We start from the raw sequence: 23,358 nt of genomic DNA, 5'->3' as shown, positions 1-23,358 counted from the left end.
AAATATTGGATTCCTCTGAAGTTTGCTCTTTTCCTCCCTTCAATCTTAATAAGGTCCATATATAGCAGTTCAGAGCTAGCATCCTTATCTAGATTCTGAGCTTGTTGCTGACCAGCTTTGAGGAGCATCGGGGTTTAGGAGTCGTTATCATTGCTGCCGAGTTGGATTGGTGTGTTTACTTGTCCATGTGGTTGTCATGCGCTATTAACTGCCACTATATCAGCCTTCTCTAGGGAATGAGCAATTACTGTAGTCTTGTCTTGTTGCTCAAGGCAGGTATCTGGCAAAAATGGGATATTCTGGCAAACTGCATGTGGAGCTGTAATCTGAGAAGGCAAACATCGTATGTGGGTTAATTTTCAATATACTGCCCCTAGCAGCACCCTCTTGAGTGTTCTCCATAACAGGCTCAAATTGCAGGGAAACTGATCTTACAGCATCTTGATGATGTGTAGTTTGCACAGTCTGCGTCCATCATCTTAAATAAAATAACATTTTCATACATGGTGCACACCTACTGAATGACGTGTACAGGTTCATGCATGCATTGCATTTTTTTTCGAATGCTTAAAAACCATTGGCAAACCAAAAAGCCATAAAAGTGAGACCTATTGGCTTTGTTAATGTTTGTTTGATTGCCTGTAACTTTTGGCCCGTGGTAAAATTTGCATGACTTGCAATCTCTTGATGTAGCTAGCTACAGTTCAGTATGCCAATTGGCATGCAGATCCATTTACTGGGAGCAGGATGAAAAAAATGTGTTTGTATTGAATGTATCACTTATCTGCTACTGAGTAAATTCTGGTTCTAGTAATAAAAATAAGAGTAACAACTTTTTATATAAACAATTGGTCTGTATTCAGTCTTTGTGCATGTGATATCATTTCTTGCCTGAGTGTGTACAACAAATGCTTAACACTACCCTCTGATAAGCCTGACTGCTCAACCACACTACCACAAAAGAGAGTAGAGGATTCTTTACTTTAGCCTCTGCTATACATCTGGGGATTTACTGGACTCTGTGCACACTATTCCTTACTTTAGTATAGTAAATACAGAACCAGCTTCCTACATTGGTGGATCAGCTGTGTGGTCTACGACTTTGCATTTGTTGGACCACTTGGTCAACCAACACCTGATCACATAATTGCATTCCAAAATTTGCCTTTAGGTCAAATCATTTGTTGAATTGACAGTCTTTCCCAAATTCGTAAGTCTTGTTAGTCCCTTGAGGAGTTTTTAAAAACGTACTACTTACTGTAGTTTAGAAGTTTAAAAACATTTTTTTTTTTTAGATTTTGTCCCGCAGCCCATTTACATCCCAACTAAGCACTTTGATCCCTGATTTCTGTCCATCGCTAGACATCTCGCCCAAGTAGAAGTCTTGACAGCTGTGGTCTATTTGATGGTGTTGAAGAAAGCATAGTTGCAAACAATAAAATTCCCCCATTGAAACACATTACAAACAATGCAAATTCAAACAGAAAAATCAAAACGAACCCCTCCCACCTTCACTGCACCCCTGCTCTCAGCGTTTGCCCATCCCCAACTGGCAGAGTGCCTGTCGCTCTACACGCTAATCTACTATATAACTAAAGGTAGTAAAGAGGAGGGTGGCCGGCATTCCGTCTCCCCCCTTCCCCAACCCGTACCAATTCAACCAATTGTCCCTTGAAGGTCACCTTACGCATTGCATCGTTGAAATACCCTGGGGAGAGTCAGATATCTTAACATGAGGCCAACACCCCTGTACCTGCCAATGTACAGTTAGACCATGCACATGGTGGCCGGTTCTCATTCTTGCTCCAGTGCTGCTTGCTCTCCTTCTCTGTCCGTGACCCAGCGCCACCCAAGGGACGGCTATCGATCCAGTCAGACGCCACTTCTGGATTATCAAAAAACCATGCTCTTCCCTCAACCTCCACCCTCAGACGCACTGGGAACATCATGGCATACTTTATCCCCTTGTCTCTAAGTTTTTTCTTTACCGCAAGGAAGTTCCTTTGTTGCTTCTGCACCATTTGTGTGAAATCGGGAAAGAAAGAGAGGGTGGCATTCTCATAGCACAGAGAGGCTCCCGTCCGGGCAGCCTGTAGGATAGCGTCCCTGTCTCTGAAAATTCGGGACCCTAGCAATCATCGGGCGTGGGGGCGCACCAGGCTTGGGCCGCCCGCCCGGGACCCTGTGAGCACGTTCGATAGTGAAGAATTTACCAAGTCCCTTGGGCTTGAGATGGGTCAGAATGAACTCTTCCACCGGGCCGGGCCTTCTAATTTTTTAGGCACACCCAAGATGCGGATATTATTGCGCTGGGCTCTCCCTTTGTAGTCGTCCAGTTTACGCTCAGCCATTTCGTAGAAAGACTTGAGATCGCGCACTTCCTGCTGAAGCTCTGCTACATCATCTTTCAAGCTGGCCGTCTTTATGTCCAGCGACTTGACCTTTTCATTGACTTTGAGATCCGCGCGTATAAGATTCACTTCTATGGAGACTGTTTCTAGCTTATGTTCCTGCGACTCAATTTTTTGCCCCACGGATGATTTGACCCCATCTATGGCCGCCATGACATCATACAAGGTCAAGTCTGATGCAGGGCTTGCGGACTCTCATCCCCCCGCAATGGCATGCCTTGAATCTGTTGGATAACCCTAGGGCAGCGTGTAACAATCCAATTTGTTAGTCTGTATTTGTCTCATTCCCTTAGTTGTCCTGGGTTGATGTTTGTCGGTGTCTGGTTTGGACGCCATTGGTGCACAAGCTCTCAGCACACCCCAGTGTTTTTTCTCCTTGCATCTGGACGCAGAGTCCACTAAGTTGGCCGCTGCCTCGCAGGCCTTCTGTCCGGTCCCTGTGGGGATGGTCTGTACAATATTTACTGGGGGCCACTAAGCTCTCCTCTGTGCTAGCGCGGGCCGGGACCGACCTCAGCCACCCCGGTCCGCCTGATAATGTCCGGATGTGTCACAAACCGGATCCACGCGCCTTGACCCTGCTATTTAGAGGAGGTTCAATCGGGGGAGGGGCCCGCACTTCCCAGACCCCCCCCAGCAGTGAGACCCCCACACCGGATCACCGACTCTCACCCCAGTGTTGTCGCCACTCGGCCTATTGTAGACCACTGCAGCCCTCCACTGTGAAGAAATAGGCTCCGGGGGGGGGTGGTCACACCGGCAACAGGACCCCTCCAACAGTTATCACCCCCTGTGGGCTGCCCCAACACGCATGGGCCTGTTTGTGCGCCTCCGCAGGCACGGAGCTCTTCCACCCAGACCCGACCGGTCTTTCCTTTCTCATAGTGTTATAGAGGGGAGGGGTGGGGAGGAACAGTCTTTCTGTAGTAGGGGATCTCTGTGTATAGTCATAATCTAGTGAATAGTCCCGCCCATGTGCGTGGACCCCGGCAATCAAAAAATAATCTCTTAAGTTGTCAAAATAATGCAGAAACTGCAAAGACACTTAAGAGAGAATTTAAAGACAAATAATGCAGCCTATATCCACAGGCTACACTGTCCAGTACTTCAACTAGAATTTCCACCAAAAAAACACCACACACAACACAGCCTGCAGTTTCTACCATAGAGAAACTTGCCTCCCTCAGTCAAAGAATCTGGAATGATAGAGAGGAAGGTAGGGACAGACAAGCCCCATAGGCTGCCATTATGTGGCTTAAATAGGATACTGTGCCTTTAAGAGAACTTTCCAGAACTTCTCCCAGTATCCCAGAATGCATAGCAGGTCCCTCTTACTTCAGTTCTTTTTTCCGGCTCCTGCTTACAGGACCCTGGCATTGAGCTCTCCCTTTCTCAAGGGTTTATTCGAATTGTTTTTGCACTTTTTGACTTTTAAAAGTGTTGCAGTTATTTCTTGGTGCTCTCCTCTCTCTTTTGTGCTGTTTTCTAGGTGTTTTGGGGCTCCAAAATGCCTGGCCTTTTTGTGAAGTGCCCAGCATGTGAGAGGAAGAAGGCCAAGAGTGATCCCCATGAGGTCTGCATCGTGTGCCTTCCGGAAGATCATGTCCCTGAGGAGTGTGTAATCTGCCAGCAGCTTTCTGCTCGGACCCTGAGGGACAGATTGAAGATCAGGCTGGCTGGCCTGGAGGATAGGCGTCTGCGGGCTGCAGGTGGGTCTAGGCAGCCTGGGAAGGTTCCCTCTGCCTCTGCTGAGGCCCCCGGGGGGCTCCCCGGGGGCAGGAAGTCCAGCAATCGGTCCCATTCTCCGTCGGCGTCGATGGCATCGACGACGGCGTCGAGAGGGATGACGACGGCGTGCTCCCCTTCTCCCCGGGGCTCCGGGTCGAGACGGCGTGTTGGCTCGACGGCGCAGGAGAAGCCGACGTCGAAGCCGCCGTCGACTTCATCATCGACGTCGAGATCTTCCTACCGTCGACGAAGACACAGTGACGTGTATCGACGCTCGCCGTCGAAGCGACGCCGACGCTCGCCGTCGAAGCGACGCCGACGCTCGCCGTCGAGGCGACACAGTCGGTCGTCGTCGAGGCGACACCGTCGATCGCCGTCGAGGCGACACCGCCGATCGACGTCGAGGGGCTCCTCGACGTCAGGATCATCAAGACGGCGGCGCTCGTCGTCGAGGGCGGGCCGCCCGACGTCGAGAGGACGACGGGAGAGGTCGCGAAAAAGAAGATCGACGTCGAGGAGTCGACGTTCGACGCCGAGGAGACGAGGGTCGACGCCGAGGAGACGGCGTTCGACGCCGGAGTCCAGGAGACGTCATTCGACGCCGCAGAAGCGTCGTTCTGCGTCCAGCAGACAGCGGTCAGCGTCAAGGAGTAGGTCACCCTCTCCAAAACGGCGGAAAAGGGACTCTAGTCCCAGGAGTCATGCTGCGTCCAGTGGAGGTCGCAAAAGGAAGAGGTCGCCTGCTGATGGGGATGGCTCTCCGCACCCCTCGCCTAAGGGGGCGCCGGGCTCGGCGTACTCGGAGGTGTACACTCCGTCTCGGCCCGGAACTCCGACTCCTCCCCCCGTGCCTAAGGAGGACCCTCCACCCAAACCACCACTGCCTTCGGGGGACCCTCCTCCACCCCCGGTCCCTCCGCATGGGCCCACGCCGCAGCCGAAGGTTCCTCCTCCGAGGTCCACTTCCCTGCCGTCCCTGCCTGCTCCTCCCAAGGGGACTCCGAAACCGAAACCCCGGGAGGAACCGAAGACACCTCGTGATGAGCCGAGGAAGACCCCTCCGCGCAAACCTAAGGAGCGCCCACGAGCTGGCAGGTCTCGCTCTCGCTCTGGGCGGAAGGAGAGATCGAGGCACAGATCATCCACGAGATCGAGGCACCGCCATAGGAGGCGCGAGTCTCGCTCACGCACGAGGTCCTCTGGGACCAGGGATTATTCACCTACCCTATCGGGGTCACCGGACACCAGAGTGTCCCCGATAGACGACCTGGTGGCCTTTCAGGACGTACTGCTGCGGGGCGCGGCGAAGCTCGGCATTTCCCTGACAGTGCCTACACCGAAGACATCGGTCATTTTCGAGACGCTACATCAGAAGCATCTGTCTCGTCCTCTTCTGCCCCTGGTGCCGGGCCTGGAAGAACCTGCCATGGCTCTGTTTCTCACCCCGGCTGTGACGAGGGCAGCTCCGTCGAGATTACTAAAGAAGTACCGGGCTCCCGACTCGGATCCGGCCTTTTTGAGGGCGGAGCCTCCGCCTGACTCAGTCATTGTCACGGCGGCCCGCAAGCAGCATGCCACCACCCCGACCTCCACGGTTCCCCCGGACAAGGAATCGAGATGGATGGACTCGGCGGGGAGGAAAGTTTGTGGTACTTCCGCGACCTCCATGAAAGCGGCGAGTGCCACGGCTTTGTTGGGTCGCTACGACCGCGCCCTCTGGGACTCCCTTGAGCGCTTTGCGGAGCATTTGCCCCGGGAGCAGCGTGAAGACTTCGTGGAAGTCCTGAGTGAGGGTATGCTGGTGGCCAACCAGATAATCAGCGCGGCTGCGGACTCTTCCCTGTTGGCGGCTCACGGATTTTGCCACGGGATCAACCAACGGCGCCACGCATGGCTTCGGCTTACGTCCCTGAAACCGGACGCACAGCAGAGGGTGGCCAATCTGCCGTTTTCCGGTGAGACCCTCTTCGGGAAACATGCTGATGATGAAAATGGCCCGCATGAAGGCGGAGGCCGAGACGCTGACGGCTGTGGGCCTGGAAAAGCCCAAAGAGACCAAGAAGCAGTACCGCCCCTTCCAACGGCGGTTCGGCGGACAAGGCCGAGGTCGAGGACAGGCTTCGGGGCACTCGCAACAGCAGCAGCAGCAGTTCCGGAAGCCGTTCCAGAAGCGGCAGAGGGGCAGGGGAGGCCAGCAGTCTGCTCCGGCGCCCAAGGGCCAGGCGGGGTCTAGGCCCTAGGAACTTACTTCCCCCGGATCCGTTACCCACTCCGGTAGGGGGAAGCATCCAACTTTTTCTGGCAGAGTGGAGAAAAATTACTCAGGACAAGTGGGTGCTGAATATTGTTTGCAATGGATACAGTCTTCGGTTCACCAGCCCTCCTCCAGCTATTCCCCCGGTCAGCTCGCAGTTTCAGCTGCGCGAGCTTCAGGCGGAAGCGGATATCCTGTTGAGGAAAAGGGCGATAGAAGATGTACCTCGGTCTCAGAGAGGAAAAGGTCTGTACTCCCGGTTCTTCCTGGTTCGCAAGAAGGACAAGAACGAGTTCAGGCCCATTCTGGATTTGCGACAAGCAAACAAATGGATTCGCAGGGAGAAGTTCCGCATGCTGTCGTTGCATCAGATTTACCCTCAGTTGCAACAGGGAGACTGGCTTTGCGCTATAGACCTACAGGATGCTTACTTCCATGTGCCCATTGCACACAAACACAGGAAGTTCCTGCGGTTCCAAGTCGGCACCAATCACTATCAATACACAGTACTCCCATTCGGACTGAAGTCTGCGCCGAGAACATTCTCGAAGTGCATGGCGGTGGTAGCAGCACACCTGAGGAAGAACAAGGTGTTCGTCTACCCGTACCTGGACGATTGGTTGATCAAGGCATCCTCCTTCTCGGAAGCGCGAGCACACTTCCAGAAGACGTGCGTTCTCTTGAACAAGCTGGGGCTGCACATCAACATGGCCAAGTCTGTCCCGACTCCGGTCCAATGCATACAGTACTTGGGAGCCTCCATCAATACGCTGTCAGCAAGCGTGTCTCCTTCGGAAGAGCGACGATTATCACTCCTTCGGAAGGCTCAGGCTCTCATGACGTCTCCATCTACAACAGTGAGGACGGTGTCTTCTCTACTGGGATCGATGGCCTCTTGTATCTTCCTGACGCCACACGCACGGCTGCACATGAGACCATTGCAGGAGTGCTTGGAGGACCAGTGGGATCAGAGGAAAGGATCTTGGGACGACAGGATTAGACTGTCGCTGCATGCTCTTCAGTCTCTGAAGTGGTGGTGTTCGGCGGAGAATCTCCTGAAAGGGGTTCCCTTTCACAAGGACATACCCAAGCAGACTGTTGTGACGGATGCGTCTCTTCTGGGATGGGGAGCGCACTCCGGGACTCTACAGATTCAAGGCACGTGGTCACCGATGGAGGCCACGTATCACATCAATTTCCTGGAACTCAGGGCTGTTCACTTGGCGCTGAAGGCCTTTCTTCCGTCCTTCCAGACCAACTCTCTGCTTGTACAGACGGACAATACCACCACGATGTATTACCTCAACAAGCAGGGGGGCTCGAGATCGCGCACCCTGTCTCAGGAGGCGCAGACGATCAGGCACTGGCTTCTAGCCAGAGGACTGTCGATAACGGCCACCCATCTGCCAGGTGTGCAGAATGTTCAGGCAGACGCACTGAGCAGGCTGCTTCAGGAAAACCACGAATGGGTCATAAACGACGAAGTACTAGGAGAAGTCTTCGCAAGGTGGGGAACTCCAGACGTAGATTTGTTCGCCACCGCCGAAAACAGCAAGTGCAGAGACTTCGCCTCCAGGTACTTCCAACAAGGGACACTGGGGAATGCGTTATGGATCAACTGGACGAACAGCTTTCTGTACGCCTTTCCTCCCATTCCCCTGATTCCGGCGGTGCTCATCAAGCTGGCCCGATCCAGGACTCGGATGATACTCATCGCCCCGGAGTGGCCCAGGCAGTGGTGGTTCACGGACCTACTTCACCGGTCTCTCCTTCCTCACATTCGGTTGCCGTGCAGGCCGGACCTTCTCACGAAGTTCGGGGGACGGATGTTACACCCCAACCTCTCGTCTTTGAGTTTGGCGGCATGGCTCCTGAGATAGTGCAATATGGCCATCTGAATCTGCCCGATGATTGCATGGACATACTGAAGGAGTCTAAGAGACCTTCCACTCGGACTTCATATGCTTACAAGTGGGAGAGATTTTGTATATGGTGCCATTCTAAGAACCATGATCCTACTACCTGCAAGGAAGATGTCATCCTTCCTTATCTTTTACATTTGGCGCAGTCTGGCCTTAATGTCCATTCCATTAAGGTACATCTTGCTGCATTGACTGCCTACAGGAAATGCCCTTCACAGACTTCCTTTTTCCAGATCCCTGTGATCAAAGACTTTCTGGAAGGTTTGAAGAAAGTATTCCCTCCTGTCAGGCTTCCTTCGCCTTCATGGGAATTGAATGTGGTGCTGTCCAGATTGATGAAGGAGCCTTTTGAACCTATTTATAAGGCTTCGTTGCAGCACCTATCCTGGAAGGCGGCGTTCCTCGTGGCCATTACATCGGCCCGCAGGGTGAGTGAAATTCAGGCGTTGTGTTGTAATGAACCTTATACTGTATTTCATGCTGCTAAGGTTGTTATGCGTACTCACCCTAAATTTCTTCCCAAGGTTATTTCTGATTTTCATATCAACCAGACTATAACTTTGCCTACGTTTTTTCAGAACCCTTCATCTCCAGCGGAGAGGTCTCTCCATTCCCTGGATGTGAGGAGGGTCTTGAAATTTTATCTGGATAAAACCAAAGATATTCGTAGGTCTGACCAGTTGTTTGTCAATTATGGATCGGTCAGGACGGGTCTTGCGACCTCTAAGCAGTCCATCTCTAGGTGGATTGTGTCCTGCATACAGTTGTGTTATCAGAAAGCTAATAAGACCTTAGGAGGTAAGCCTAAGGCTCATTCCACCAGGGGCAAAGCTGCCACGACGGCTCTGCTCCGTAATGTGCCGTTTGCTGAAATATGCAAGGCAGCCACTTGGAAGTCGGTTCATACCTTTGCTAAGCATTACTGCCTGGACACTGACGCCAGAGCAGACGCTCAGGTTGGACAGGCTTCGCTGCGGAATTTGTTCGCACAGTAGTGGCGTTATGTATTATTCTCCACCGCCGCTTTGGTGTGGGGATGGGCTTGCCATTCTATTCACTAGATTATGACTATACACAGAGATCCCCTACTACAGAAGGAGTAGTTTCTGTCCTGTAACTCCAGTTCTGTAGTAGGGGTATCTCTGTTATAGTCATAAGCGCCCGCCCTCCTCCCCGGTGGAGATTTTTTCATCATACAAGAATGCGACAGGTCTGGCGTGCTTCGCCTTCAAAAAGAACTGAAGTAAGAGGGACCTGCTATGCATTCTGGGATACTGGGAGAAGTTCTGGAAAGTTCTCTTAAAGGCACAGTATCCTATTTAAGCCACATAATGGCAGCCTATGGGGCTTGTCTGTCCCTACCTTCCTCTCTATCATTCCAGATTCTTTGACTGGGGGAGGCAAGTTTCTCTATGGTAGAAACTGCAGGCTGTGTTGTGTGTGGTGTTTTTTTGGTGGAAATTCTAGTTGAAGTACTGGACAGTGTAGCCTGTGGATATAGGCTGCATTATTTGTCTTTAAATTCTCTCTTAAGTGTCTTTTCAGTTTCTGCATTATTTTGACAACTTAAGAGATTATTTTTTGATTGCCGGGGTCCACGCACATGGGCGGGACTATTCACTAGATTATGACTATAACAGAGATACCCCTACTACAGAACTGGAGTTACAGGACAGAAACTACTCTTTCACTCACCCCCGGTCCCCCTTTGGGGCTGTCGGACGCCGGCCCCCGCCGAATCTCTGCATCCTCTACTGGAGTTGTAGTGTCCCCGGGGCTCCTGATCTTGCCAGATCTCGTTGGGGAGCGGGCGCAAGGAGGGAGGGGGGTCTTCCTGAGAGAGCCGCCACCCGCCCCCTTCGCCGCTCATATGCCTCCGCGGGTGACCACCGCCTTTACTCATGGCTGCTTCGGCGTGACGGCGACTTCCGGTCTGAGTCACCGATGTTGTTGAACTCCGAGGCAGCCACAGATTCACGCCAGCCCCCGGCTCCAGGCCCGCGAAAGACCGCAAGTTACGGACCTCAGATCTCTGCTTCCTGGCGTCGCAGGAAGGTTTGGGTCGCAGCCCGGTGTGTCGCTCTCGCTACTTTATCGAATACCAGGCTTCAAAGGCAGGATAGCTGGCAGGATGCTGGGCTCGGGGGGTGGTCACGGAGGAGCTGAGGTTTTACGCGGCCATCTTGGTCCAGCGCGTAGCTCCTCTCCGTGTTTAGAAGTGTTTGACCTTTTTTAACCAATCCCAACCATAACTACAATAACAGCTGATGTAGAGAATAGGGTGGATGAGCTCGACATCACCCCTTACCTCCAGCTGGAGATGATTGAGTTAAGGTCTCTATGCAAACTAAAGAAAATACCCATAGGGTCCCATCCTTCCAAGATCAAGCTCCGGGTGCTCTTGGCAGAATACTCAAGGGACCACCCTTCTGAGGGTATAGATCCCCTTCCCCTACCCCCCAGAAGTAGAGGATGCTAGTGATGGGGAGAACAACCCCCTTCACTAGATAAGGGGAACAGGGCCCATGTGCCCCTGACTCCAAATATAGTACTCGATAACACCTAGAGCCCACACAGGTGGGTCAGATCACTGAGGACGGCCTCAGTGAAGAGGACATCCTTTAACAAGGTTGACCAAAAGATTAGACCTAGAGTCCAGACTCCTAGCTCTAGAAAAAGAAAGAGCAGAGATGGGCTTACTCCTCAATAATGGTGGCAGCACTATCAAACCTAGGGAGAACGAAAGTTCTTATAACCCTAAAATCCCCAATGGGATTGTCCCTGAACATTAGTTTGGTGATGACCTCATCAAAGGGTTTACAGCCTTTGAGCTGGCTTGTGGAATGAGGCAAGTGAAGAAGTCACACTGGGGAGCCTTACTTTGGGAACTGTTCTCTCGAAACTGCAGAGACCGACTTCTGACCCTCACTGGGCCAGAGACCTATGACCTCATGAAGGGCACCCTGATTGAGGGTTTTAGACTCACAACTGAGGAGTATAGGATTAGATTCAGAGGGGCTCCCAAAACCCCATGCCAATCCTGGGTTGACTTCATGGACTAATCCGTAAAAATACTAGCTGGTTGATTAACTGGAAGTGATTTGCAGGACTGTGTTGTACTTAACATGTGTTCTTTCTTCAACAAATTGTAAAGTAATTGCACAAATGAAAAGTTGCATCAGTATCTGGTGGACCTAGGTCTAATTTCTCCCCAAGAATTGGGAAAGAAGGCAGACCATTGGGTCAAGACTAGGGTGACCAAAACCTCTTCTGGGGGTGACCCAAAGTAAGGGGGTTACAAAACCTCCCCTGGGGAAAGGGGGTGACCCGCCCCCCCTTTATAAAAAAAACAGTCTCTTCTAAAGGGCCCCAAAACCTGTTCAGGAGGGTGGATCTCCGGAGTTTTCCCAGCCCAGTTTTGATCCCTTAAAGGTCTGTTGTTGCACCTGTAAGAAGGTTGGACACCAAACTGGAGATTCTGCCTATCCTAACAGAAACACCCCTAGTCCACCACCAGTTAGCACTGGTGTGGCAAATCTCCAGATGGGATCATAAATGTGCCTAGATCAAATCAGGGTTTACACTGAAGCCGCTATAGTTTCTGAAGGGGGTGGTGAGTAGGCCACTTTAGCTGTCTGGCCGTCTAACCTAAAAACATATTTGCCATACCCCTTAGTTAATGGGACTAGGGTAGAAGCCCTGAGGGATAACAGGTGCCAGTGTCACTATGGTGAGAGATACTGGTTTCCCCAGGATGATACCTGACTGAAAAACCTATCCAGTCACCAACGCTGACAGTGTTACAACAGACCATTCCATGGCCATGGTGACATTAGACTGGGGGTGGAGGGGTTGCTGGCCTGAAGCAGGTAGTGGTCCCTCCAAAATTTCCAGCTGCCTGTCTGCTTGGAAATGACCTGGAGACCTCAGCATGGGTTGAGGTAGAACTGAAACCCTATGCAGCCATGTTGAAAATCCCTGAGAGAGTGTGAAGATAGGAGCACAAACTTGAGTACAGGGTGAAAAAAAAGTGTTGGAGCTTCAAAGGATGGCCCAACCCTCTAGGGAACAGCTATGCCTTGTACAGCAAGTCTGTCCCAATCTTGAGAGCCTCCAAAAGCAAGTTGCTGCACAGGAACAGGGAGATGTCAGTGGCTCCCTCTTGATCTATTGGGAGGAAGGCCTCCTGTACACTGAGGCCAGAGACCCTAAACCTGGTAAAGAGTGGTAGCGCCTCAGCTGTATAGGGAGTTCTTATTAATATTGGCCCATGACATCCCCCTGGCTGGGCACCTGGGCCTGACTAAAACTTGGGAAAGGGTTGTCTGCTATTTCTGCCAGCCCCAGATGTCATAGAAAGTGAAGGAGTTTGTCAGCTCCTGTGTCACCTGTATGGCCAGTGGCAAAACAGTTGGACACCCTTAATTCCACCACCAGTGGTTGGGACTCCCTTTGAAAGGCAGTAGCTGAAGACAACCGAATAAAGCTTGAACAAAGAAAATCAAAAGAAATTGTGTAATTTCTGTCGTTACATTACTGTATATGCTTGTCAATAATAGGGAAACCTTGCTATACCTTTAACGTGTGCTTGGGAGTAGAATTCATGTTTAGATAGCTTGGCTCTTGCTTGTTGGAGGTTAGTGGTTTCCCACACCTTTGAGCACCGTTAACTTAATTCCTGAAACAATAGACAATTAGTGCAAATCAACCTTGATGCGCCAAAATCCCCATACACATAACCACATTCCTTGGACTTCTCCCTTTGAAAGGGTTGGTGTGGACATAGTGGGTCCACTTGAGCCAGCCGCAGCTTCAGGTAACCAGTACATACTAGTAGTAGCTGCCAGATAATGCTATCAGATATCCTGAGGCAAACCCCTTTTAGGTCTACCACAGCCCCTGTAGTAGCTAAAGCCCTCATTGGTATCTTTACCAGGTTAGGATTTCCTAAGGATGTGGTGTCAGACACAGGTACCAACTTCATGTCTGCATCCCTGAAACACATGTGGGATGAGTGTGAAGTGAACTACAAATTCACTACACCTTACCACTTAGTAACCAATGGCCTTGTCGAGAGATTCAACAAGACATTAAAGGGCATGATCATGGGGCTCCCTGCAAAACTCAAAAGAAAATGGGATGTCCTCATGCCATGCCTATTTTTGCCTATAGGGAAGTGCCTCAGAAGGGAGTAGGGGGTTTCCCCCTTTGAACTTCTGTTTGGTCATCCTGTGAGGGGATCACCCTCTCTTGTAGAAGGTTTGGAGAGGCTTCTCCATGAGCCTAAACAAGATGTGTTGGGCTATGTACCAGGCCTGAGTTTCAGGCTGGCACAGTACATGGAAAAGGCATCCAAAAATCTGGAGGCCAGCCAACTGCTCCAGAAGCTGTGGTACGACCAAAAGGCCGCACTGGTGGAGTTCCAACCATGACAAGGCACCAAACGCCCTCCAGAACAAATAGTGGCCCTTACCCTATTCTAGTAAGAAAAAGTGAGGTCACCTACTTGGTAGACCTGGGCACTAGCAGACAGCTCAAGAGGGGGATCCATGTGAAACACCTGAAACTTTTTTGTGACAGTGCTGATGTGTCCATGTTGTTGGTCACCGATGAAAATCAGGATACTGATAGTGAACCTTTCCCTGACCACCTTTCTTGGAAGTCCACAAGATGAGTCAGTTGATGGATTTATCTATTCAGAAACCCTCAGTGCCCAACAGCAGGCTGATTTTGGGCATGTCCTGGTGCAGTATGCCGGGCTCTTCTCTTTAACCACTGGCCAGACACGCTGGTGTACCCATGAAGTGGACACTTGGGACAGCTTGCCTGTCAAAACCAAGATTTATCGGTAGTATGACCAAGTCAAGGAGAGCTTCAAAGCTGAAGTAATCAAGATGCTGGAGTTAGGGGTTATTGAGCACTCAGAAAGTCCCTGGGACAGCCCAGTGGTCTTGGTCCCCAAACCTCACCCCCAGGGTGGAAGAAAAGAAATGCAGCTGTGTGTGGACTAGAGATGACTCAAAGCTGTCACTAAAACAGATGCTAATCCCATACCGAGGGCTGATAAGCTGATAGATAAACTAGGGGCAGCCACATTTCTCAACACCTTTGAGTTAACTGCTGGGTACTGGCAGATTGGCATGGCCCCAGGAGCCAAAGAAAAAAACGCATTCGCCATACCTGATGGGCATTATCAATTTACTGTTAAGCCATTACAGAGGTTGGTGAATCAAGTCCTTGCTGGGCTGGAGACTTTTAATGAGGCATATCTTGAGGACATTGCTGTCTTTAGCTCCTCCTGGCAGGATCACCTGGTCCACCTGGGAAAGGTTTACAAGCCCTGCAATCTGCAGGCCGAACTATCAAGGCATCCAAGTGCCCGATAGGGCAGGGAACTGTTGTGTACTTGGGCCACCTTGTGGGTGGAGTCAAGTACTACCTGTACAGCCCAAGATCCAGACAATTCTGGATTGGGAGGCTCCAGCAAACCAGACCTAAGTCAGGGCATTCCTTGGTTTAACTGGGTATTATAGGAGGTTTGTGAAGGGATATAAGTCCATTGTGACCATCAACCCCAGTCACAGAACCTACCTCCAAGAAGATGCCAAAGAAAGTGAACTTGACAGCGAACTATCATAGGGGTTTTGACCCTGAAAGGGGCAACATGTGCAGCACCTATTCTCAAAGTGCCAGACTACTCCAAGCAGTTCATTGTGCAGACTGATGCCTCAGAGCTAGGCATAGGAGCCGTTCTATCCCAGACCAATGATGATGGGCAAGACTAACCTGTTGCTTTTATAAACAGGAGGCCTTTGTTTATTGGAGAGCTCGACATGTCAAAGCATAAAATCAATTTTAGTTATTTCTTATTTTGGTGCTTAGCAATATTGCATCCTCTACTTGGTGGGAAGTTCACTATAATGGCTTGCCATGTCAGATCATCCTCTGAGTGGGGTAGAGAGGACCTTACGTAGAATTCTGCTCTTATGTTGGTAGATACTATAGAGAACAATTTTATGAATACAGTGAGTCGGAAATGACAAAACTCCAACAAGGAGTACCATGAATGATTTCTTTCCCCAAGATTTAAGTGAAAATGGCACCAAAAAGCACAAACTGCTGATCTATGGAAGTGGTAGAACAGGATTTTTAAAGTCCCAACTCAAAGTGGGGCATAGCTGTTTTTTCTGATGTGTTGGGTGCCTTGAGCGGGACGAAGCAGAAATTCAAGCTGATGCTGTGCAACCGCTGGTTGCATACTTTTTTTCTGCTCTGGAGCGGCAGAGGTAGTTATCAAGCGTTTACAACTTCCTTCTTCTGGTGCGCCAACAACCATAGGATAACGCTCCCAAGGCCCTCAGAACCTCGCGAGAGAGCATTTGGAGACTCTCCTGGTATCAAACGAAGGGCAACATCAAAGTCCAATCCAGGTCCTGTTGGTAATTGTCATTTGGGTACTCCAAGGGTAATTAATGCCTTTTGCAGCTTGTTGTGTCCCTGTTGCCACACAGGAGGTCAGCCAGCTAATCCCTAGAGTGCTCTGTTCTGATTACAACAGGGAGCATGTCCAGTCCTTCAGGGCTCCTATGGGTCACATATGGCATGTCCAGTTCTCTTCTGTTCTGCAGGTCCAGTAAGTTTTCGGAAGACAGTTCCTGGGGATGGCACATTTATGCCTGGCACCAGCTAGTGGGTGGGGAGTTACACCTGGCACTCCCTAACCAATGGGGGTAAAGGTTGCTTGTGGCAACTCCAACCCCTTTATCAGTCGTTTTTGTTTGCCTTACTGCAAATAATCAGAATTCAAGATGGAGAAAAACCTTCTTGCCTTGAGCTGAGCCTGTTTGTCCACCCATTGATATGGCCAGGGTAATAAGCAGTCCCCTCCTCTATGGTCTCTCAGAATAGGTTCTGGGGTAACTTTGCTCCCTCTTGGTTAAATGCTGGCATGACGAGAAGGACAAAGGCTGGGTCTTTCTAGGTGACATCTAACATTTGCTGTGACAGGGCAGGTCCATTTGAGGTAAAAGAAGTACTTGGTTCCACCAAGCTGGTCTTCCTGCAAGGGAAAAAACACCTGCCCACGCTCTGGAACCAGTTTACATACCTCATTCAGGCAAGTACATCTGGACAGCTGCAGGCTACATTTGCAATATATTTAATGAAAATCTGACTTCACCATTCAATTATGGATTTTCAGTAAATATAAAAATAAGTCTTTGAAATTATTTTGGAATTTGTTTTTGTTTTGATTAATAAAAATTGTTGCAAAAGCCATACACAATATATCCTTTCATAAAACCGTATTTGATATCAAAATAACTTAACACAAGTGTATCATTTCAATTAATTAGTTTCAAAACATTAGAATTATTAAAATACAAAAGATAAAATCATTAAGACTGTGGGTATACATTCATCATTGAAACAGTAATTTGAATGGGGGTATGTAGCGGGGTCAAAAGTTATAGAGGAAAGTGTATATTTATACGTTGATGTTTCCTATGCGCCAGTTACAACCTGAGCAGTGACAGTGTCATTTTGGAACCAGTCACTGGAAGAACATGCTATTCCTAATATCACTCATGTTCCACTCTTGACCCTGCAACAGGCTCTTTGCAAACTGTTTGAGACAACTTGCTCTTGCCTGTTAGATAGTTTGAACTGCCATGACATTGTATCTAACAGTTCCATGAGCCATTTGCTCAGACATTGTCACAAGAGGTCATTACCAAATTCTTGATGTATCATTTTTATTCAGTTTAAAAAAAACTTGTCAAAATACACTTTCGAGTTCTTTTTTTCTCTCGCTTACTATCTCTTTTTTTGTGCTCTCAATCTAATTTCTTTCCTCCTTTTCTCTTTCGCTCCCTTCTCCCTCTGCCTTCGCTCTCCCTTTTCAACCCTAGGTAGCTCTGGTACATCAGATGGCTGTATGCTTGCCTCATCCCCATATAGCTTGAGCCTCTTGTGAGGTGTCTGCATCATGAAGGAGAAAATTACTTAACTGACGTCAGGGCAAAGCCACTGGCCATACAGCTAAACATTTGTAATTCTGACACAGCACAGTTGCTGATGTTTACCAGCAGACACACGTACATTTGCACCAAGAGCATCTCCCTTACTGCTTGCTGTCACTAACTTGCATACTCCTGATTAGAACACAGCACCCACAATTTCTACCTTCACACTTTTACCTGTCACAACCCCTGCCCCTTTATGCAGTGCATCAGCTAAAAAACATGCTACCTATTAACAATTTTCCATCCTTTTTATTTTTTGATAAATAATTTTTTATTAAAGATAAATAACACAGGAGTACAAATATAATATTACGTTCAAATGAAGATACAAGTATACAGTTATACATTAATAACATCTGCAAATAGGTGAATTAAAAAACAACAATTTTCCATCCTGACCAGTAACATTATAGCGGTCTAAAGTGCAGTCATTTTTCTGTTGCAAATCCTGTATCTCCCAAAATAACAGGCTTTGCAACTGCAAAGGGGCATTTTTACAATGTACAAACTACACATCCTTGGTTTGCCAATGTATGTTTGTACATGGGGCCTTACTTTACTTCCTTCAAGCTGCCCCCAGTGCATAATTTCCCTGAACTGACCTCCCATTGGATACCTTCCTACTGACAACTGAGACAATCTCTCTCCATTCTTGCTGACTGCAGAAAATCTCATTTACTGCGGTCACTTGTAGTGCATACTAACATTTTTGCCTTTACCACTCCTCACTGGTTGTGGTACATGTTAAGGACTGTCAAAGCTGAACATACTGTTCAGAACTCATATATCCATACTGCCCATCAGCCGGTCTAATCATTTTGCCAACAATACATCCAAATGCACCTCTTCTGAAATCCAGCTTTTAGTTTTCATAGCAGGAGACATCCACTAAGGAGCCAATAGGTACAGCTTGTTATTTGCTAACATTCTTTATTATTCTCCCTGTGTTGCGGTGCTGTCTGGCATCACATGTTTGAGATGTGCAAACCGGCAGAGATATGGAAGCCACAAAAAGAGCCCAGTTTACCAGAGACTTACCAGAATTATCTGTGCCCATTTGTGTATGCTTGTGGTTGCATGCATTAGCACATTTAAAGCAATACATTTTGACTTTGCTAGTGTTTGCTTTTTCTTGTTTTAAAAAAAAATTCCCCCTTGTTGATGTAGTTTAAGATCAACCTCTGAGGAGCAACATTGTTATTTTCTGTCTCTTAAACAGTTTCATGGTACCAGTGTTTCCTTCCTATTTGCTTACTGGGTAACACTTAAGAAATGTTCCTGGGGCTATGGTATGAGGAAGAGGCTTGCTAGTAGGAATGGGTGGAGGGATTTTTTAGTACCTGTTGCTTTAATTCTCTATCCTGATGGAATTTTGATGTTTTCCCCTTTTCTCTTTACTCTTCAGAGGACTTTGTGGGCATTGCACACCCTTCTCATCTGGATTTAACATGTCCTGGCAAAGATGAACCATTTGCTTCAGCTACAGAGGCTTCTCATCTGCCTGCACACTCGACTGCTGTACCGGAGGAACACAAATTGCAACACGCAGACCCCACGGCCAGCATCACCAGCCCATCCGAGAGCACAGAGAGCACCATCTCACCGGTCACTCAGATTGCCAACCCGGCACACTCGGCTGTGCCAGCACAGACGGGCACTTGGCACGCACCAAAAGCCGACCAGTCTCTGCAACTACATGGGGTTGGTTCAGAAGAAACTGCTTCCATAGGGTTGGAGCCAGGACTGCCTACGTCAGAGCCACCACAGACAGCGGGACAGCTCGGTGCTCGGGAGCAACCGGAAGCCAAAACTGGCACTGCAAAACCAACAACAAAAGAGGGTGATTTGCGTGTCTTTGAGCTGAACTCTGACAGTGGCAAATCCACTCCATCCAACAACGGCAAGAAAGGTTGGTGTACCTATGGCTTGTTGAGGGGAAGGCGGATTACTGCAGCAAACCTTGGGGTTTATAAACTTAGTCCACAACAGCACAGGTAAAGTAGAGAGTATGAACCACAGCACAGCCCCAGGTAAATGATAGAATGTGAGATTACTGTTCAGGAGACAGGATGAAGCAAAGCACAACCCTTAATGGCACTTACACATGACTGAACACAACCTGAGGCATACACACATACGATTACAGTACAGGAGAGAGGATGAACCAAAGCACAGCCCAAAATGGCACAGGAGAGAATGCTTGACTTTTTTTTTTGATCCAACAGGGTCCCATCTCTAAAAAAGGCCCCAACATCTTCCACGCTGTTCTCCACCCAGCCACGTATCCTGTTCTTTGTAAGTCTGCCCTGTGGTGTAGGAATACCTAGTAGGGGAATGTTTACAGAGTATGGTGTTGTTGTAGAGGTATATGACTGTGCCTTTCTCCAACACTATAATGCTGTTTTCAGGAGGGGTGGACTGTCAGCAGGAATCCTAGCTTTAGGTAAGAGCAGGGCATGTAGCGAGCCCCTATCCAAGTCCCTATGTGAGTATTCTATCTCCAGTAAATTCCTGCCAGCAGTCCAGTAGGAAAGCCACTGGAGTTGGCTAGCATAGTAGTAGACCCTGAGGTCAGGAACCCCTAAGCCTCCACAGCGAGGTTCTAACTCAAGTTTTTGTAAACTTACTCTCCTACGGCCCTTCCCCCATATAAGCTCCACGAGTAGTGTATTCAGGGTGTTAAAAATAGATTGAGGGATCACAAGGGGTAGGTTCACAAAATAATATAGTAGGCGCGGAAGCAGTACCATCTTTGAGATGGCAATGCGTCCCATGACCGATAGGGGCAGCGAGGTCCAAAATACCACACTATTTCTAAGGGCTGTTATGGCCTTCCTTAAATTACCATCAAGTTGATCAGTCTGTGTGCTGTAGACCTGAATACCTAAGTATTTAAACGTGGTGTGGGCTATCTGCAAATTATATGCGCCAAATTGTATTTCGTCATGGCGAGGTAGGTCTTGGAAGAAGTAGGCCGGAGATTTCCTTGGGTTTATAGCCAGGCCAGAGACCCTTTCAAACTGGGCGAAGATATCTGGAAGGGGAACATTGTCATCGGTCAGGTCGCGTAAGTACAGCAAAATATCGTCCGCATAGATTGAGATGAGATGGTTCGCACCATCAATGGGGATCCCGAGCCGGACTGCTGACTGCCTGATCGATATTGCCATGGGCTCTAGAGCGAGAACAAATAATAAGGGGGACAAAGGGCACCCTTGTCTGGTGCCCCTGTGTATAGTATACTGACTTGAAACATGGCTGCCAGTACGGGCCCTCGCAGTGGGGAAAGTATACAACAAATGCACCCATTTAAGATCGGTATCTGGAAATTCAAATTGTTGGAGTGTCGCAAACATGAAATCCCAGGAGAGGGAATCAAAGGCCTGACGGAGGTCAAGTGCCAAGCATCCCTGAGACTGGTATGCACGGGGGGTAGCCGTCATTACATAATGTAGACGCCTCATATTAAGGGTTGTACTACGGTTCGGCAGGAACCGGCATTGATCCCTATGTATGAGTGTATTGAGGTAGGGTTGTATGCGGTTAGCAAGGGACTTGCTCAGGATCTTGTATTCTGTCGTCAATAGGGAGAGGGGTCTATAATTGGACATGTCTAGGCAGTCCCGTCCCGGCTTGGGAATCGAGGTGACCAAAGCCTGCATGGTAGATTGGGGTAGGTGGCAGGTTTCTAAAGCAGTTTTATATACTGTCTCCAGTATGGGCACTAATGTATCAGTATACGCATGGTAGAATTCGATAGGCAACCCGTCAAGCCTTGGTGCCTTATTACAATTCAGTCCTTTAATCGCAGTTCGGATTTCTGATTGTGTAATGGTACCATTTATTTCTTTTTGTATTGCATCAGGAAGAACAGGAAAAGTAGTGTCCTGCAAAAAGTCTGTGATAGAGGCGTCCCCCGCTATTGCGGGCGCCGCATAAAGGTTACTAAGGTGTGTATAGAAGGCTAGATTTATCTCCTGTTGTGTGTGGGCCATACTGCCATCAGGCTTCCCAATTTGTGTGATTACCGGTGGGTCTGGTCTGTCTCGCACTAGGCGGGCTAGTAGTGTTCCTGTTCTATCCGCTTCTGAGTGTTTTCGCTGCATGCATGCTCTATGATCAGTAGCCGTAGAGTTTCTAATGTCTCCACATGGTCAATACGGGTATTTTGCAGAGCTGTTTTTTTGTTCGGGCCTGTCACGGCTTCCTGTTCTAATGTGCTCATTTGTTGCTCAACTTTAAGCAAACGTTGATGTGTCTCCTGTCGGGCTCCCACAATCCCATCGATGCCCCCCGTACCACTACCTTTAATGCCTCACATTCTATTAAGTAAGATGAGGCGTGTTCCAATTTTCGGCGAAGTAATTCGTGATGATAGTGGAAAGTGATGTTCTGAACGGAGCGTCCTCTAGTAATTGCGGGTGTAGTTTCCTGGTGGGTGCCGGAGTTGGTACCTTTCCCCAGGTAAGTGTGAGCTCTAGGGGATTATGGTCCGAGAATGTCTTTGCCAGGTTAGTAGACTGACTGATTTGGGCAACGATGGAGGAGGAGCATAAAACTCTCTATCCTGGTATGGAGACTGTGGAAGGGAGAGTAAAAAGAGTATTCTTTGTGTAGGGTGTATGTGCCGCCATGTGTTACATAGCGCCCAGCCATCTGCTCAGGTGTTGAATATGCCAGCAAGCCTGCAGACATTTGTGCCATGAAGGGGAGCGATAGATCTATCTAGGTTTGAGTCAAGGACAGTGTTCCAATCGCCTCCCAATATCCAAGGGATGCCATCCCAGTCGGCCAGGGCCGTGCATAAGCGATGTAAGAATTGATCCTGATCGAAATTAGAGGCGTAGATGCTTCCAAGGATCACTAGGGAGCCGTCTAGTGTGCCCTTTAGAAGTACATAACGTCCCTGCTCGTCAATGTGGCATTCCAGTTCGGTGAATGGGACCCTGTGGCGTACCCATAGCAAATGCTGAATAATTAGTAGAGTAGATCTGACCTCGCCATTTTTTGCGTGTTTTCTGTGATTCTGAATCAGGTGGGATTCCTGTAGGAAGACTATGTGGGCATTGCGTCTCAGTAAATAGGTATGTACACGGTGTCTTTTCTGAATAGCCCCCAATCCCTGCACATTCCATGTCAATATGGTATAAGACCCTAAGGTGCTAGAGGTTCTGTGCATAGTGACATCTTGGGTAGACCCCCCACAGTGTGTGGAGCCAGTTTACTGGAAACGACGAGGAGCCCATCATCCCCTTAACACTACAAAACTTGGCACAGCGCTAGAACTATGCTGGGTCCAACAACAATTTCCACCGATGCAACCCCTGATAGGAGTTGTCCCCCCTGTGCACCGCGTAAAAAACCAAGTGAATGGTTTTATAATGTTGTGAAGAAATAAAAGTTGTCATACAACCAGGTATGATTGTCGATTGTTTTAATGACCAACCGTCAATATAGGAGTTCCTTCTATTCAAACAGTCATCGCTGTTATAAAGTTCATAGTGGTCAAATATACTTTGATGCTTCAGAGCAATATATACATCCTTTCAATTAATCCCAATGCATTTCGGGTATGACTTCATACCGCTATCGTTTCACTTCGTGTTTGCTGATAGTGTCTAACACGTTACGTTCACCGGCTTGAGCCTGTTTTCACCGTGATTTCTTTAATCTTGTTTCACCTTCGCCACGGTACACACGTCTATGCATGCCAGTCACCATTAACCCACCACAGTATGCAGCTTGATATGTTTTCAGTATTAATGTTACCTTTGAGGACCCAAGGGTCACTCTCATTTCCAGATTTTATGAACGTTTATGGTGATTATGTATTACTTTTTGAATATGTTGCTTTGAGACTACACGAGGTACTCCTTACTAGGAACTAGTACAATTGTTATTTTTGCCTACAGAATGTTCCCCTGACGATGGGCAGAAGTCATGCCCGAAATGCATTGGGATTAATTGAAAGGATGTATATATTGCTCTGAAGCATCAAAGTATATTTGACCACTATGAAC

General features: G+C 48.7%; 1 protein-coding gene across 1 annotated transcript in view; it reads left to right on the top strand.

Annotated features, from left to right (window-relative positions):
* Nucleotides 1-23,358, top strand: part of BSDC1 (BSD domain containing 1) — a 257,684-nt gene that overhangs the window by 122,719 nt on the left and 111,607 nt on the right. The window contains exon 9 of the mRNA XM_086955699.1: nucleotides 18,744-19,247. Coding sequence (XP_086811825.1) covers nucleotides 18,744-19,247 — 504 coding nt within the window. The remainder of the gene's footprint in view (nucleotides 1-18,743; nucleotides 19,248-23,358) is intronic.

The sequence above is a fragment of the Lissotriton vulgaris genome, chromosome 2_1, assembly GCF_964263255.1.
Source record: "Lissotriton vulgaris chromosome 2_1, aLisVul1.2, whole genome shotgun sequence".
NCBI lineage: Eukaryota > Metazoa > Chordata > Amphibia > Caudata > Salamandridae > Lissotriton > Lissotriton vulgaris.
This window is presented reverse-complemented; position numbering and strand designations above follow the sequence as displayed.